The 18,401-nt window shown below is 34.9% G+C and overlaps 1 protein-coding gene and 1 long non-coding RNA gene across 7 annotated transcripts; both read right to left on the reverse strand.

Annotated features, from left to right (window-relative positions):
- Nucleotides 1-358: 358 nt before the first annotated feature.
- Nucleotides 359-3,714, reverse strand: LOC115231601 (rhodopsin, GQ-coupled-like). 6 transcript variants are annotated; one of them, XM_036500373.1, is made up of 4 exons: nucleotides 3,346-3,714; nucleotides 2,702-2,757; nucleotides 2,491-2,599; nucleotides 359-2,300 (listed from the first exon to the last, which is right to left on the reverse strand). In XM_036500373.1, the coding sequence occupies exon 4, from the start codon at nucleotides 1,738-1,740 to the stop codon at nucleotides 703-705; it is 1,038 nt and encodes a 345-aa protein (XP_036356266.1). In that variant the 5' UTR covers nucleotides 1,741-2,300; nucleotides 2,491-2,599; nucleotides 2,702-2,757; nucleotides 3,346-3,714; the 3' UTR covers nucleotides 359-702. The 6 variants fall into 6 exon arrangements, with proteins under 6 accessions (XP_036356266.1, XP_029657461.1, XP_029657452.1 ...); XM_029801601.2 differs by lacking the exon at nucleotides 2,702-2,757; XM_029801592.2 differs by lacking the exon at nucleotides 2,491-2,599.
- Nucleotides 3,715-9,215: 5,501 nt separating this feature from the next.
- On the reverse strand, nucleotides 9,216-15,927 carry LOC118762100. Its single transcript, XR_004997877.1, has 3 exons — nucleotides 15,916-15,927; nucleotides 14,165-14,167; nucleotides 9,216-9,379 (listed from the first exon to the last, which is right to left on the reverse strand). It is a non-coding gene; the product is annotated as an uncharacterized LOC118762100 (long non-coding RNA).
- Between the last annotated feature and the right edge of the window lie 2,474 nt (nucleotides 15,928-18,401).

An 18,401-nucleotide genomic window follows, 5' to 3' on the forward strand; every position in this document is an offset into this window, starting at 1 on the left:
ATGACAAAAGTTCGTTGCATGTGTGTGTGTGTGTGTGTTTGTGTTTGTGTGTGTGTGTATGTGTGTGTGTATGTGTGTGTTTAATTTCATGCATGTGCGACTAATCTTAATCTTGTGTTTGTATATTAGATAGTGTTATATCATTTCTTTTTGATCAGGACTAAAGCACTATAGATACCTCATTTCTTCTCTACGTGCCTAAAAAATCTTGCTTATTCATCCGGAGGTGGGAATCCAGGCATTGACTCCAAGCAGTATTTCCCATATAATTTGCCAGGTGGCATAGGTCCCAATTTAGCAGGTTTATTATTAAATCGTGAGACTTCGTAAGATAAAAAAAATAAAACATTAACACGTGTTGTCAATTGAAAAGCTTTAAACATTTTCATACGCTTAAATAATACATTCCGTAAGTATAAATTGTGTTTGTTTATATTAACAATTCTATGAAGCATGCCAATGAGTTTGAATAAATGCATTATACATTACATTCTCACTACCAGTTTGATAAACAATGTCAGTGATTGTCAGTTTGTGTATGTATATGAGTAGATAAATGTGTGTATTTTAGTTCTGTGTCTTTAGTTGTGAGTGTTTGTGTTTGATTGTATAGTTAGTTATTTTCTCATAATGAAAAATAAATCTTGTTTTCCAACATACTTGTTCTTTTTCTGTGACAGATTAAATTTAGAACGTTTTCCTTTAGTTATTTTCATCATCTTCAGTGCAATCGATTTGACTAGAGTTTGTAGATATGTTCTTGCGCACTAATCCATAAACTATGCGCTTGACCTGAATTCGAAATTCTTTGTTACAGAACCCATAGACAACTGGATTCATGGTGCAATTAAGAATCCACAAACGTGAACACACTCGTCTGATCGTTTCTTCGATTGTAAAATTCTTGCTTTCCACATCTTTCGGTATTAAAGACAAAATACAGAAAGGAGAGAAACTAAGTGCGAACAATGCAGTTATAGAAATTACTGTTCGATTTATCCGATGAAGTTTTCTGATATTTTTTCGTTTATCTTTATCCAGTTTAGATTCGTCGGGCATGTCTAAACGAAGAAAGTGGCGTCGTGCAGTACGCCAAACTAAACAATAAAGAACGAAATTTACGATGAGATCTAACGAATAGCCAAGAAAAACGGCTGCAAAATAGATTCTCCAACTAACTGATGATTTAAATTCACAAGTACTTACGTTTAACTTATATTCAAAGTCTGGTACGTCAATCCTTATTGCCCAAATAACTGGCAAGGAGAATGCAAGTGAGCAAAAATTGATTACAAATGTCAGGATTCTTCCTTGGAATTTAGAGAACTGAAAGTTGGTGGGACGGCAAACTTTCTGGTAACGTTCAAGAGCGATGGCAAGTAACATTAATGAAGATCCAATGCAACAAAAGAATACAGAAAGTCTTTGAAATTTACAAATCAATTTAGATGGATGCATAACTGGTAAGAATAAATCAATCAGCTCAAAATTGATGCCGATTAAACAGCATATCAAATCGAAGAATGCAAGACTGCTGATGAATAAATTCAAGTTCGAATAACGCAAGCAACAAAGATAAATATAAATCACAGCGCAGTTACCCAGTATTCCAATCGGAAAAAGAAGACAGATAAAAACAATTGCTGGTTGATTCATGAGAAATATTTTTTCGTTGAGAATTTCCAAAGTCATATTTTCGTTGGAATTTGTTTCTAGAAGATGGCGAATGATTGCGTCCATTTTTCTAATTGATATTGCAGCAGATGTTGTTGTTGTTGTTATTGTTATTGTAGTGGTGGTGGTGGTTGTGGTGGTGGTGGTGGTGGTGGTGGTGGTGGTGCTGCTGCTGCTGCTGCTAGTTGCTGGTTATATCAATAATGTTATTGATGTTAATATTCTCAGGAAACAGGCACAGGGTCAAGAAGCACTTCTTGATTTTGTTGGCGTCGTCATTAATAGAATAGATTTTGCTGGAGTAACGGGTCACTCATAGTTTCTCGATGACAATGCTGATGTCAGGCCTGATATTCTTGTTCACGACTCGGTTTCTTTATTTCAAATACGAAAGGATTAACACCTCTCTTATCATCCTCCAACGCCTCTTACTCATAATTTCTTTTCTCTCCACTTTTTCTATGAGTAAGCCATACACTTTTACCTTTGGAAGGTTTGTCAGTTCCTGTATAGCACAGCTTAAACGTTATATGTTTTTGTTTCATTCGTTGACATGGATGTGAATGTGTTCGGAAATGACAGCAGTTATGTATGTACTTGTGCACGTGATAGCCATATACACCATGCTGGAGAAAGAGGAAATGAAAACAATATACATTTATTGCTAGCTTTTACAAATCTACTTGTCTTATTTTTCATAGAATTTTAGGTAATGATGAAGCAAAAATACAATCGCTACTTATCAAAAAAGAAAATGTAGTTAATGTTTTGATGTAACACTGCAACTGATCAAACGGGGCAAAAATGTATTTTTACTTTACGTTTTTTTTTCTATTCTTCCATATAATTGCATAATGTTATCAACGAGTTGATAAACAATATGCAGTTATAATGCCCCAGCATGGCCACAGCTCGTGAGCTGAAACTAGATAAAATTAAAAAAAAAAAAATAATGAAAAATGCTCAAGCTAAAATGCATTTAAAAAAATTAAAGAACATGAATTTTAACGAAGTAAATATATTATACCTTATGGTAAATTCAAAAGGTGAATACATGGTTTTGGTTATCATTTCTCTTTCCTTCTGTAGATAGTGGGAAGCATATTTCATAGTTAATCCAATAGAATTGTCGGTACAGAACTTCCCAAGGAACAGAGAATAAACAACCGTGATTAGTTGCCTATAAGCAAAGCAACGAGATGAGAAAACTGTGTTGAATACAATATCTATTTCATCACTGAAGTATGTTGACCTCTTAAATTTCGGGAAACAATAATCAAAATGAAGTTTCAAAAATGATTATGTGCCAAGCCTAATGGAAGCTACACGAATCTTTTCGTTGGATGACAACATCCTGTTTACCATTAAATTAATTCGTCTATGTGTGTGCGTGCGTAATTATGATATATATATCCTTTCTAGCATGCATTGTTTTATAACAGCACAAGAAAAGGATCAAGTTACTAAAGAAAGATTTCTGCGACACTTTTCGATTCCTTATTTCAGTTATATCACTTTACGTTGTCAATATATTTCAGCAAAATTTGAAAATTTCAACTTTTCTTTTCTGTTTACGTAAAGACAACAGGGTGTACCTGTCTAAAGATGAAAAAAATTACTCAATTGAACACTTTAGTGCTTACAGAATCATTAGGACAGTATTATACTTACGGTACTTCTTTACGGACCTTTGTGTTCTGTGTTCAAATCTCACGGAAGACAGTTTTTCCTGTCAGGGTTTGGATGTCGATAAAACAGAGTACAAGACAAATACCAAGGACGTTACATAACAGTATACCCAGATTTTAGATCTTGTTCCAATGTTAGAAATCAACTAAATATGTATAATTTACTAAACAGTACATATATAAACAGGCATTCTAACACACACAACTACACACTGTCACAGATAAGTATAAATATGTGCATTTGTTTGTGTATTATGGTCTTATGCTATTCATGTATTAACAGATGCATATTTGTGCAATATAGTTCATATCTCGTTCACGTTGCCATGAATTAATATATAAATATATATATGTATGCGTGTTTATAGGTAGTTACACGCGCACTTGTGTGTGTGTGTGAATGTACATATACATATATATTTAATCTGCAGACATCTCTAAATTGTGCATATATATATATGCGTGTGAGTGTACGTGCGCGCGCGCGCGTGTGTGTGCGCGCGCGTATGTGTCTATGTATATACGTGTGTGTACGTGTGTGTGTGTGTGTACGTGTGTGTGTGTGTGTGTGTGTACGTGTGTGTGTGTGTGTGTGTGTGTGTGTATACGTGCATCTTTGCGTGTTTTGTTTTTTTTGTCTAGGCAGGCAAACCTACATCGTCAGGGATTGTCTGTTTACTACGTTCACGCAGGTCATAAAGATCAGTTATCATTGCTGGCCAGACGTTGAGGTCGAAACAACATAGACGAAACACACATCAAGCACATCATACACACACATCAAGCACGTACATCCAAACATACACACACACACACACACACACACACACACACACACACACACACACACACACACACACACATGCATACATACATACATTCATACATACACATAGATAGATAGACAGCCGTACGTGATACCTTCCCAATTAATGATAAATGATTGAAACAGTGACAACTTATTTCCAAAACAAGAGCGAGTTGTTAATGTCGACTATAAACTTAAAGCTAACGTTTCACTCCCATGGTTCATCAACGAATTTACTGAATGCATACACCCTGACTGACATCATGTCTGCAGGCATCGCCTCCCACACAGATATATTTAATCATCAAAGATGTATGTATTACTTTAATGTGTGTTTCTTTAGATAATACACGTACTCCAACTGAAATATGTACAAACCTGGGGCAAACTAAAATTTAACACTTTTATGCTTGGTTCCATCATTGACCTTGATGCGGCCACCGTCTACAATGATTTCTGTTGATTATATCAACCCAAGTATTTTAACAGTTACAAACATATTTCAACTTGCATATTTCGAGTTACGTCTTTCTTGACTTTAGTCGATTTATCCATCTTTACGTCAGTCTCAGCGAACATATTTAAAAGCATTTTTTTTTAAAGAAAAGGAAACCAAAAAAAAATAATAATAATAATCCTGAAATGTTAAATCAAACAAAATACACATAGAAATATGTACGAGCTATATATTAAAACGGATATACGTTAAGTTTTTTAAATGATTTCTCGTAATACATCGTTTTTCGACTTAAGTTTCCTCTCCTGGAATTTGTTTTCGTATGTTGTTTACTGTTGGTAACGTCCTGTACCCATATATGCATGTGTATGTATTTATATATATGTATGTGTGTGTGTGTGTGTGTGTATTATTTGATTGAACGGCAAGCATCCATTTCCAAGTAAGTATATATATAATATATATATATATATATGTATGTATGTATATGTATGTGTGTGTGTGTGTGTGTGCGCGTGTGTATGTGTGTATGTGTTTGTGTGTGTGTGTACTTGTGTCTGTTTTCATCCCCTTCATTTACTGCTTGACAACTGGTGTTAGTGTGTTTACATTCTCGTGAGAAGAGTAAACCAAATACAAGACCTTAAAAATAAGTACTGGAGTCGATTCCTTCATCTAAAAAAAAAGATTCTTCATGGCATGAATACAGCATAACCTTAGTCTAATGACTGAAACAAGCAAAACGAAAATATATATATATATATATATATATATATAAACATACACACGCACACACAAACAAACACACACACACACACACACACACACACATATGTGCAGGAGTGGCTGTGTGGTAAGTAGTTTGCTTATATGATTTCGGGTTCAGTCCCACTGCGTGGCACCTTGGGCAAATGTCTTATACTATAGCCTCGGATCGACTAGAGTCTTGTAAGTGGATTTGGTAGACGGAAACTGAATGAGGACCGTCATAAATATATATATATATATATATATATATATATATATATATATATATATATATATATATATATATATATAAAGGCAGTGCTCCAGCATGGCCGCAGTCAAATAAAGACTGAAGCAAATAAATGAAAAGGTAGTCCTGTCGCATTTTTGTACGTCTTCAATATTTATGGTAAAATAAGCATTTATTTTTACCGTCTAATGTTTTTTCTTCTTTCTTTGCAGATTAGTGGGTCAATTCGTATCGATTTTACCTTTTTTAAAATATGTTTTGATCAGACCCACTGTGGGCTGTATGAATGAATCCAAAAGGGGGCTCTTCAGCAATAGAAGAGGCAAGAAATATTCATTCTGTTGATGAAAATGATGCCTCATGAGTCTGGACATGCCAATGATTGTTTGGCCAGATTCCTCATAGCTACCCCTCGATCTAGACGCCTAAGTTCCGTCAATATTGAGTTTCTGAAAACCGTAGTTAAGGAAACTCCAAAGCAAACTGTACGAGAATTAGTAAAACAGTTCATATTCAAGTCACGCTTCGATCATAAAACGCCTTCATGAACAAGGAAAATGTCTAAACGTGATCAGAGGGTCCCCCAGATTAATCTAAGAACTATTCTTTGCTCATCATTTAAGAGACGCCTTTTACCTACAATAAAAAAGATTATTTCTCGACTCATATCTCTTCGGAATTTAAGTGACGCTACATACACTCATAGCTCCTATTGGATACCGAGTCATTCAGTAGCTGAGTCAATCGAAACGTTAGGAAATTTTGTTTTATAGGTTACTAACAAATATGAGGATATTATTAACCCCAGAAATACTTTTTCCCTTTCCTCTTACATACTTTTTCTCTCTTTCACGCCCTCTCTTTATCTTCTCATCAAAAATGTCTTTCTTTGTACACTAGTGTTTCTACTGTTGTATATTTGCCATGAGGTTATCATAAGTTCCATCGAAAGATTTGGTCAAGGTTATTGCTGATGGAAGAAAGAGATAAAAGCAAAAGATAAACACAGACTCGAGGGCAGGGAATACATTGGCAAAGAATTGATATAAGAAACATGCAATTGTTAAAATATCATTTAACGGGAGAGAAAACAGCAGATCTTGGCATTGATATAGTATGTTTGTATTCAGCCAGTACAATTGCTAATACATGTACTAAATTTTATGGAATAAACCATATACATTATCAAGTAAAATGCATTGAGTATAAGGTGACATATAATGGGAAATATATTTATATACATTTATTTGTGCATGATATGTGTGTGTGTGTGTGTGTGTGTGTGTGTGTGTGTGTGTGTGCATGCGTGCGTATGTATATATATATATATACGTGGTCTGATCAATAAGTATTCAGACTGCTCCTGGCATAGTAACGAAGCTAAAGCAAGCCGCAAAGTGAAGTCGTTTGTCACAGATTGACCTTGAACTCCGCCGTATATGCGCACTAAGTTTTTATATCAAAAGCGAGTATCTTAAATATTAATGATGAAAACTTCAACCCCTGCATGCATAAGCAACAGTTCACCACTCTAAAATTTCAAACAGACGCACCATCTACTTTGCCATTCAACCAAACCTGGACAGGTGTTTTCTTTGAACAGCAATTATTATATGCATTATATGAACTTTATGCATTAAAGACACAGGTCCCATAAACTTATACTGAGCTTCCTCATTACACAAATATATGGGCATCAGACATATCCATGACATCACACAATATACACAAATTTATGAAAAAACTCCATGAGCCTACAATCCTGGGAGTAATCGCAAGAACCAAGTTGGACGTCAAAATAGGCAATTGATATTGGAAACATCACAATTATGAGTACATGTCGAAACACAAACAAAATGGATAAAGTATATACGTGTGCATTTTGTATGTAAATATGTATATACACAGACACATAATATATACATACATATGTATACATCTGTGTGTTTATATGTGTGTGCATGTGTATGTGTGTGTATGCGTATGTGTTAATATGCGTATGATACAAAATGATTCACAAAGTGAATATACACATAAACTATGCATAATACCTATGTATAAATATAAACAGACTTATAAATATATAATCTTATGAATTCACAAGAACTATGTGTGAAAAACGTGTGGAACTCCGCAACCAGGTGTACACATATACGCAAATACGAACTATTAAGTGCACACACGACATAAAATTCAATACAAGGAGATAATAACTCGAGGAGAGTTGCTGTCTCTTGAGAGATATATTTATTTGTTTACTCCAAAATCTCGAGCAATCTTACGTGATTTTATTGTGTTTTCATCTTAGATGGAGATGAACACTAACATCTCATGTGGCAGACTTGAATAATTGTTGAGAGATATCTTTCTCAACATGAAACCAATGATAGGCTTAATATACAAAGAAAGAATTTTTATTCACCAATGCGGTGTTGAGCACTCATTCTCACTGTTCGATATTAACTATACACAGAGAGATGCACACGCATACACATACACACATGTCTATTTATCTATTTATCTGTCTGTCTGTCTGTCAGTCTGTCTATCTGCCTGTCTGTCTATCTATCTCTTCCCCTTTCTCTTTCTCTCTCTCTCTCTTTCTATGTATATATATATATATACACACACATATATAAATGTTGAACTATAAGAATGAGTGCTCAACACCGCACTGGTGGATAAAACATCTTTATTTGTATATTAAGGTTACCATTGGTTTCATGGTCAGAAAATAACTTAATATCTTAACAATTTCTTTCAATCTCTGTCTCTGTCTCTGTTTTTCTGTCTGTCTGTCTCTGGGTCTTTCTCTCTCGCTCATTTCTCTCTCTCTCTCTCTCTCTCTCTCTCTCTCTCTCTCCCTATATATATATATATATAAATATATATATATATATATATTAAGGTAGGGGGCTCCGAAAGGGGGCTCACGGAGTAGCGTCCCTGTCTTTCTGAGCTAGTTTTCCAATATATTTCTTAAAAATCGTGGTACAGACTTTGGTCTCAGGACCACTCGTGTCTAGAAACTGAGGGTGGGGATAAGCCAAGGCATGCTCCCCGTAGAAAATCCAGCTCCCAAAAGTCTCATGATAGCAAAGAGCACCAACCAGCCCAAAGGTTGGGGTGGGCTGCAGCTACCTACCTTGATTGCTATGGCATTGGGGTAGATCCGGTCATCCCCGTTAACAGGGACAAAGCCTGCATTTAAAACACTAGTTGCTGCTGTTGATGATGATGATGATATATAGAGAGAATTACGCTAATGAACTCCCACATCGCAACAAAAAAGAATTCGTAATAGAAGTGCTAAAATTCATCTTCAAAGACAACTTCTATCGGCAAAAATCAGGGACTGCGATGGGTACGAGAATGGCACCCTCCTTTGCTAACCTAGTCGTAGGATATCTTGAAATCAGACTTAGCTGAAATCTCATGTAGGGAATAAATAAATATACAAAAACTCAACGCTAAAGCTGCTAGATGAAATATGTACAGTTATGTGTATGTGATCATGAATTAAATATATACTAAGACCAAAGTTGGTTATACGTTCGTATTTAGGCGTGTTCTGTATTTTTCGATAAATGAATTTTCTTTATTTAAACGTCCTTGTACAGAAACTGTTTCTTTGCACTGGTAGATTGGGAAAACTGTGAAGTGTGGTTGGATATTACCTGCATATCTTTTTATGTGTTCACTCAAAGGAATCTGTCTGTACTGTGGGAAACGGATCTTTTCCTTATGTGGTGTGGCTCTCATCTAAGTATTATACTTGTCTGACCTATATAATTATGTCCACAACCTGAGCAAGTTATAACATAAATTAGATTCTCGGAAGAACACAAGTGAAGTTAGTTTTAATTGTGAATCCCCCTCTCCTTGTTTAAATAGGAATTCCGAGCCTTCCAGTGGGTTGGGGCATGTTCCACGGTTTGGGTCCAGATTTTTTAACCGCTGGTTGTTGTATAAAGCTTCGCATTTGTCAGAAGTCGTTTCAGCGATTTGTGTTGCTTTTAGCATCTGATGAATTTATGTGTTTTCAGAATGTTGTTCATTTTTGGATCCCTAGTAAGCAAAGGTAGACTTTGTACAATAGTGTTGTATGCCTCATTGTTCCTAGTGTTGTGAGTTGATACGTACAGTAGTGTTTTGAGATGAGATGTGGTGTTACATTTAGTTTCCCTTAGTGTTTTAATGCCTAATTACTTGGAACACTTAATTCCATCGTCTATAATTGAGGGTGGATATGGTCTTTCATTGAGTGTTGTTCTGAGGTCTTGAAGACGGAGGTCCCGAATATTTTCAACAGATAATATTGTGTAAATCCTTTTTGCTGAATTGGAGGGTATGTTTCTTTTGATGTGTTTCGGGTGGCATGAGCTAAACAGACGATATTGCTTCAAGTCCGTTGGTTTATGATAAATTTCTATTTTTCACTTTTTATTATCATAATATCTATAAGAAAAGGAGCTGTTCCTTCTTTTATTTTATATATATATTCTTTGTATTACAACTCACCAGGTGGAATAATCGAAATTCTCCTCCTCCCGTTTTCATACTATACATGTTTATCTTTACACACATAGATATGTAGATTGACAGATAGACAGAGAGACAGACAGATATCTAGCTAGATAGATAGATAAATAAATAGATAGATAGATAGATAGATAGATAGATAGACTGATAGACAGATAGATAGATAGATAGATAGATAGATAGATAGATAGATAGATAGATAGATAGATAGATAGATAGATAGACAGATAGACAGATAGATAGATAGATAGATAGATAGATAGATAGATAGATAGATAGATAGATAGATAGATAGATAGATAGATAGATAGATAGATAGATAGATGTAACAACAATATATGAATGTATATTTCTACGCATACGCGCAGATACACCTGCACACACACACACACATACAACACATACACAAATTCACAAAAGTATACTACATACAAAAGTATAAACCCACACACACTCACATATATATCTATTGCATATATAATTATTACCTGTCAAGGTTTTTATTCCCATGCAAGCCACTTGATAAGATCGATATTTAAATTAACGATATCATTATTATTTATATCTATTGCATATATATATATTATATATGTATAGAAATTAAATATAAAATATAAATTACAAAGTGGGACAAGAACGCAATACCGTTTATATATGTGCGTGTGCAGGTGTGTGTATGTGTGTGTGTAGATATGTATGTATACATACATATACACAGTTGACTACTCTTTATTTTCTCTTATATTCCTTTCTTCTTCGTTTTTCTCTATCCTACCTCTCTCTCTGTCTGTCTGTCTGTCTGTTTGCTTCTCTCTCTCTTTCTCTCTCTCTATATATAGAGAGAGAGTGAGAGAGACAGAGACAGACAGACAGACAGATATATATATATATGTGTGTGTGTGTGTGTGTATGTATATATATATGTATATGTATATATATATAAAGATATATATATTTACACACACACACATGTATAATAGAGTATGTTTCTCTCTCTCTCTCTCTCTCTCTCTCTCTCTCTCTCTTTCTGTCTATCTATATTCACTTATATTCACTTACTTTCGTCTTCTTTTCCTCTAATACTTCTTTACAACAGCATGGTTTCGTCTCTTTTTTGTTTAAGTGGTAAAGCAACTGATTCAAATCAATTCAAACTTTCCGCTCGATTGTTTTTCTATGCGCAATATAATAAACGTGAGGGTGAATGGTAATATATATGTATATGTTATACACACGCACACACACACACAGAGTCACACACACAGACACACAGACACACTCACACTCACACACATACACACACACAGTCACGCACACATACACACACAACCCACATATACAATCACACACACATATTTATACATATATATTTTTTTATACACACATTTTTTTAGACATATACATATATATATATATATTTATATTATATATTTATATATATATATATTATATATAGATATATATATATATATATATATATATATATATATATATATATATATAATATATAATATTACATACATAAAATACATATACGCATATGCATGTCATAATTACATGCTACACAAAACACACCTTAACCTTACAATGAAAGTAGGTATCAGTTACTATGATAATGATAAATCATTTCATCCCTATTAAATCGGAATTTTCAAGCTTGCACATATATATATGTACACTGATACATTCATATTCACTTTTTCCTCTTCTCTCTCACTCAGTCTCTGTCGCTGTTAACTGCTTCTCTGATTAACCCACTAACACACACTCACACACACACAACAGACACATACGAGCGCACGCAGACACACACGTACACACACAAACAAACGTACAATCAGTATCAATTGCTGTGTTAACTTAAAACATACTGTTGCAAAGCAACACACACACACACACACACACACATACACACACATATACATACATATATATATACATACATATATATATATATATATATATTATATATATATATATAAATATACGTATATATGCACACACATACAAACATACATACACACACATACATACATGCATACATACATAAAATACATACATACATACATTACATACATAATATACATACAATACATACATACATACAGAAAGGAATATATGCATGGATGGATGTCCACTGACACACACATATATGTATATATACATATGTATTATATATGTATTGCATGTATGCTTGTATGCCTCTTTTTTTTATTATTATAAATCTTCCACTGAGGAGAAAGCCGGTTTCCAACAAAGATACAAGGCTCCATCTTTGGGATGTAGTTGACACAGACAAATTCAAGTTTGGAACTTGAGAAAAACTTGCATATGTTTACTGTTCCACTCACAGATTGCATTTGTAATGTACGAATTTGCCGGTCGATTTCTCTTTCTGAAAATCCCAGTTTATCCAGGTTTTCCATTAAGCATTTACTAATAAAACCTAGTGCTCCAATTATTATTTGTATGAATATGAATCATAGTCTGGATATAGAAGCTAGAGATTTCGAAGCAGTTGTCCATAGATATTCTCTTTTTCTTTGATGCTTAAAAAAATATTTATATCTGCAGGGCAGCTGACCTCTATGATGGTACATACCTTTGTCACTCTGTCCCAAACAGCAATACCCGACCTGTTATGCTTACATTTGATAGAAGTTTGATGGAAATATTCCATTAGTATTCTTTTAGTTGGTGTTTATGAATGTATTCCATAACAGAGGGATTTTCTAGGTTTATTGGTTGTACACAACACATCTAGATGATAAAGTCTGAGAGTTGTAAAGATAATTTATGAACACCATGTGTTTGTAAATTTTTTACTTGTTGGGTGTGGAGGAAGGAATATTGTCCTCAGAGACTGGTGAACTTGATGCTATTAATGTTCCATATAAACTGTAGCAGGTAAGACGAGAGCAAGAGGAAGATTTCAGGGAGCCGATGTTCGAGAGAGAAGGAACTGTGGGTAATGGATGTACCAAGAGTGACGAAAGGGGTAAAGACGAGTGAGTGGGAGATGCTTGAATAGTGGCTGTACAAGACCAGCTAACTCTGAGGAACAGTGGGAGGTAATTACAGTAACCATAGATGAATAAATGAAATGAATCTTATGCTTGTTTCTAGTATCTTGTGCTTCCTTTATAAACCTTATTGTTTATTCATAAGTGAAACCAAATCTTTTACTTTCTTAGAGAAATTGCGACAGGCATAACATCGGCAACCAATGTCAAGGTAGGGCTGCTCTACCTTTTCCATCCAGCCTAACAACTATTTTAATTACGTTAGTGTATCAAGTTTACTTTGTATTTTACGTCAGCAATATTTTCTGGATTAACGTTCGCTCTAAAAGAATTTCTTTCACGCACTGATTTCAAATTATACAATCGACTTTTGTCTGTTTATAACTACAAAGATTTCCTGGATATACCAGTAAATCTGCCGTCGTACTCCACTTCTAATCCCTCATTTGTCAAATGTGTCCCTTTTTAATATAGCTTTCTGGGTGTCTTTCCTTCCATTTCAAAGAAATGCTACTTTTCCTTTTCTGGAGACTTCCCTCTATTAACTTCATCCACTTTCTTTTCTAGTGCATCCAGTATTACAGTCAGGTCCTGATTATGTCACCATGTACACGATATGTACCTCTTTTCGATCTAACCTACAATCAGATTGTGTCTGATGCTCAGTTCCATATACTGTACATTTGCATTTGTTATTAATTGTCACTCTTCATTTCACTAACTTTGCGGATGACATTAACATATAAAGCCTTAATATCATTTGTTTTTTCCCATGGTCCCATTTCATTAACATCACCAAGTTTTCTTCCTTTGTAGATAAAAAAAAATTCCATTTCATGCAATTTTATCGTTGTGTACACTGAGTCAAAAGAAATTACCGCTCCTTTTATTCCTCTATCTTGACTTCACCCTCTTCTGCCTGTCTATTTTACTTGTCGATAACTAAGACGAAAGAAGAAAAAAACAGCTTGCTACTTCCTAATCTCAAGCCCTTCCTTCCATCGTTCCCATCTTCTGACATGTATTCGTGCTATATATTTATCATTACTTCATTACTTACTTTTTCTCCTACCTCTTTATACCCTGTCATAATGTCATACAAATTGTCATGTGCTTTAGAAATCGCAACATCGTAAAAGTTTGGTCCCCTGCAAACGATGGCAATGGTAAATACAACTGCAGTTCTTTTCCACGTATGTTTCACTATTTTTAAATTGTCCAAGAAAAACTAAAATTTTTTCATATATTTAGTGCGTTTCTGTGCGAACCTAAATATTTTGGTGACAGCAACTTTTTTGAATTTTCCAGGAATTTTGGCTTTGTCAATTTCTTTCAAACAATCAACTATTCGGTTGCATACCTCCATTTTTTCCTACTTTTATCAGTCATAATACCTATATACCATGTTTCCAAACTTATAAACACTGTTCCTTATTCGTTGGTTCACCAGTAAATTTCTGTTGTACTCTGTGTAAGACCTGCCTAACTCATATTAACTTATTAAAAGCACGCAGAACAGCGAAAATCAAAACAACGATGTGTATATTTATTCTTCACGCGTTCTGGCAGCCTTGAACGTGAACATTGGGCTATTGGGTTATTATTACCAGTACTGAGAGTTTTCAGCAGCAAAAGGGCTGGTAATCACCTGAAAATCGAAATACTACTTACATCTAATAAAACGATTTATGGGAATAGAAAGTGATTGGTGACTTGGCATTCAAATACAATCGATAGCATATGCAGATGCCAGTGGTTGTATGGTGAAAATCAACATTTAGAAAATCAAAATCAAGTTAGATGAAAATCAAAATTTGAATTCTGTTCATGATAAGCAAGGGGAAATATATTTATCTGATATAAATTTTTTATCAGCTCAAATCACATATTTTAGCTACTTAGTAAAACACCCACCCATCAGCTGTTCAGTTATGTTCCTCATGACAGTGTTCCAGCTACCGTTTCCCTCTAACTAAAATAGTAATTTGAAAAAAGGGCGTAGTGTTTGCGTCGGACAAAAATACAGTAATTTGGTCGCGTAAATTTATATACAAATTCCACTGATTTCAACTTTTTCTTTCATCTTTCCGTGGTTGGTAGATTAAGCCCTAATCAAGAACTGACTGATCTTCCTTCCTCCAAAATGTGTGTCGTACAACCTAATCTAAAAATCATTATTTTCACGACATAAAAAAGAAATCGGTAAATAAAATAAAATATAGTTATAAAGGAAGATGGAAAATACATAGAACACAAAAGACGATAAGAAAAGGAAGTGAACATATGTGTTACCGTAATTAATTTAAATTCTTTGAATAGGCTATAATGGTCTTGTAATTACAAAGTAACGGTTGGGTTGTTCTTCATAGACCGACATGCCATCAACCAAATAACACGCAACGTTTTTCAATTGTCACAACATCTTCAGTTGATTAAAACGCCATAATTTTCCTGTCGCAGGCAACTAGAAAGGCATTCTAATTCTTTGTAACAACAGACTTCAAGCACAACCTCCTCTTTTCACTCTTTTTATTCTGACCCTAATTCTACAAAATTCAAAATTCTTCAAGCACGTGTCGTCTCTTTAATTCTCTTCTTTGCCTGATTGCGCTAAAATGCCAGTCTAATCTCTGCAAGAATACATCATATACCTACAGTACATGATGTATAAAGTCGTTAACCAAATTAAATTAAGCCTATCATCAAATATACACATCTCCAGAAACTCAGTTTAAATGTATCCACAATTAAATTAAGGACCAGAGGAGGAGAATGTTGCTTTTCCCTTAAACTTTTCAGCCTCTATACAAGACTTGTTAAAATGATGAAGCTGATATCTTGCTTGAACATTAAACCAATGATAAAATATTCACGTCTCTCGAAATGTCCAATTTCACTCAGTTTAAGTGTATCCGCAAACTAAAACAGTAGCCATGACTGAGTAAAGTAAAGCTTTCTCGATTAAAGAAATTATGAGTTTGTATGATGTTACTAATATTCAGTTCTAACCTATCATTGTTCCTGCGTTATGCTGACAAGTTTCATGTCCACTTAGCTCTCAATAGATACCGAACATAATATAATGCACCACCCGAGGTAAGCAGTTTAAATTCCTCTGAGGTAAATGGAACAAAACCGTTGTACCAGCTTCCTATCCAGTAACAGACTTTCCACTTGCAGAAACAGGTAGAAAGGCAAATGTTCATAATTTACATTGCAGCATTGGCACAAATTGGCAGTATTTTTTCAAAATAGGTTATCAAGTAGTCTACTGAAGCTGTCGTTTAATATTTTCGCAACAGGAGCAACTTTTTTCATAAGAGTATTTATGCATTTAAGTGTCATCAGTTTTAGTGTAAGTGATAAATATTTCGAACCTAGATTTACTGAAAATCTTTTCATGTGTCTCTTTAAGGATACTACATAGTTTAAAGATGGTTCATTAGTATATCTTAGTGAGTCACTTTACAATCTTAATGTCGAAGTCTCGCACAGATATTGAAAATATAAACCACAAATTAAAAACTTAAAACTTCCAATTGCGATAAATGTTTTATGACCCAATTTTATCTCTTGCGATAACTGAACTTGCGTGTGTACGCGCACATACCAGCATAAAGTGGTTTCTACACACGCATGTACGTGCGTGTGATTAGTATTATGCTTCCTCGAATGTTAGGCCACCAATAAATTATTTTATTACCCAAACCCGAAAAAGCTTAAAATATCAAGTACCGTCGATGGACTCATAAATTTACTCGAGTGTTACTTTATGGCAATCTCGCATTGATGCAATAATTTCCTCTTATTATTATCATTATTGTTAATATTTTTATTATCATTATTAAGGTGGTGAGCAGGCAGAATTGTTAGCACGACGGGCAAAAATGCTTAGCGGCATTTTGTCCGTCTTTGCGTTCTGAGTTCAAATTCCGCCGAAGTCGTCTTTACTTTTTATCCTTTCGGGGTTGATAAATTAAGTACCAATCAAGCACTGGGGGTCAAATTTATCGACCATACCCCTCCCCTCAAATTCCACGCCTTGTGCCTAAAGTAGAAAGGATTATTATTAGTAGTAAACCGTTACCTAAATAGCAATTCTTTTATCTCAATATTTAGTCGTATGGTATTTCTATTTCACCGACGTTTTCCTTCCACGCTAAATTTACGAACTGAACAATAACCAAATGGAACAGGTCTTAGTTGGTATTTGGTAATAATAAAACATCATCTAGAGGCCGAGATAATTTTAATAGATCATGAATTTATATAAAATGTTATTTGACACACATGTATTCGTCTGTTATTCACATACCTGCCACTGGCCATTTTGAGTTATTTCCCTTTTTGCTTAGATTATGCTATAAACATAATCTACTCTTTATTTATATAAGTCTATGTCTTTTGACTACGAGCTATAAGATCGAATGTGAAAGCGCATGACTTAATGGTTAGGTCGTGAGTTCTATTCCGGCGACGCGTTGTGTCTTTGAGCAAGACACTTTATTTCACGTTGTACCAGTCCACTCAGCTGGCAAAAATGAGTAATACCTGCATTTCAAAAGGCCAGCCTTCTCACACTCTGTGTCACGCTGAATCTCCCTGAGAACTACGTTAAGGGAACACGTGTCTGTGGAGTACTCAGCCACTTGCACGTTAATTTCATGAGCAAGCTGTTCCGTTGATCGTATAAGCTGGGACCCTCGTCGTCGTAACCGACGGAGTGCTCCTTTGAAGGCGCGTGGCTTAGTGGTTAGGGCATTCCACTCCCGATTGTAAGGTCGTGAGTTCAATACCCGGTGACGCGTTGTGTCCTTGAGCAAGACACTTTATTCCACGTTGTTCCAGTCCACTCGGCTGGAAAAAATGAGTTGTACCTGTATTTCAAAGGGGCCAGCCTTGTCACACGCTGAATCTCCTTGAGAAGTGGCTCAGCCACTTGCACTTTAATTTCACGAGCAAGCTATTTCGTTGATTGTATCAGCTGGGACCCTCGACGTCGTAACCGACGAAGTGCTCCCTTTTTATAGGATCGAATAATGAATGATTATGGTGTGATAGCTTTTGAGCCAAAAACACTTATCCGCGATTGTTATCTCAGCCAGACTATAATGTTATATCGTTCCTTTAATAGCAAGTCACTTTTGGAGAATTATTGATTCTTGAAATTATCTCCCCTTCGTAAGTGGCTCTGGTCTTTAGTGCCATTGTG

This window comes from Octopus sinensis, linkage group LG2 (genome assembly GCF_006345805.1).
Source record: "Octopus sinensis linkage group LG2, ASM634580v1, whole genome shotgun sequence".
Taxonomy (NCBI): Eukaryota; Metazoa; Mollusca; class Cephalopoda; order Octopoda; family Octopodidae; genus Octopus; species Octopus sinensis.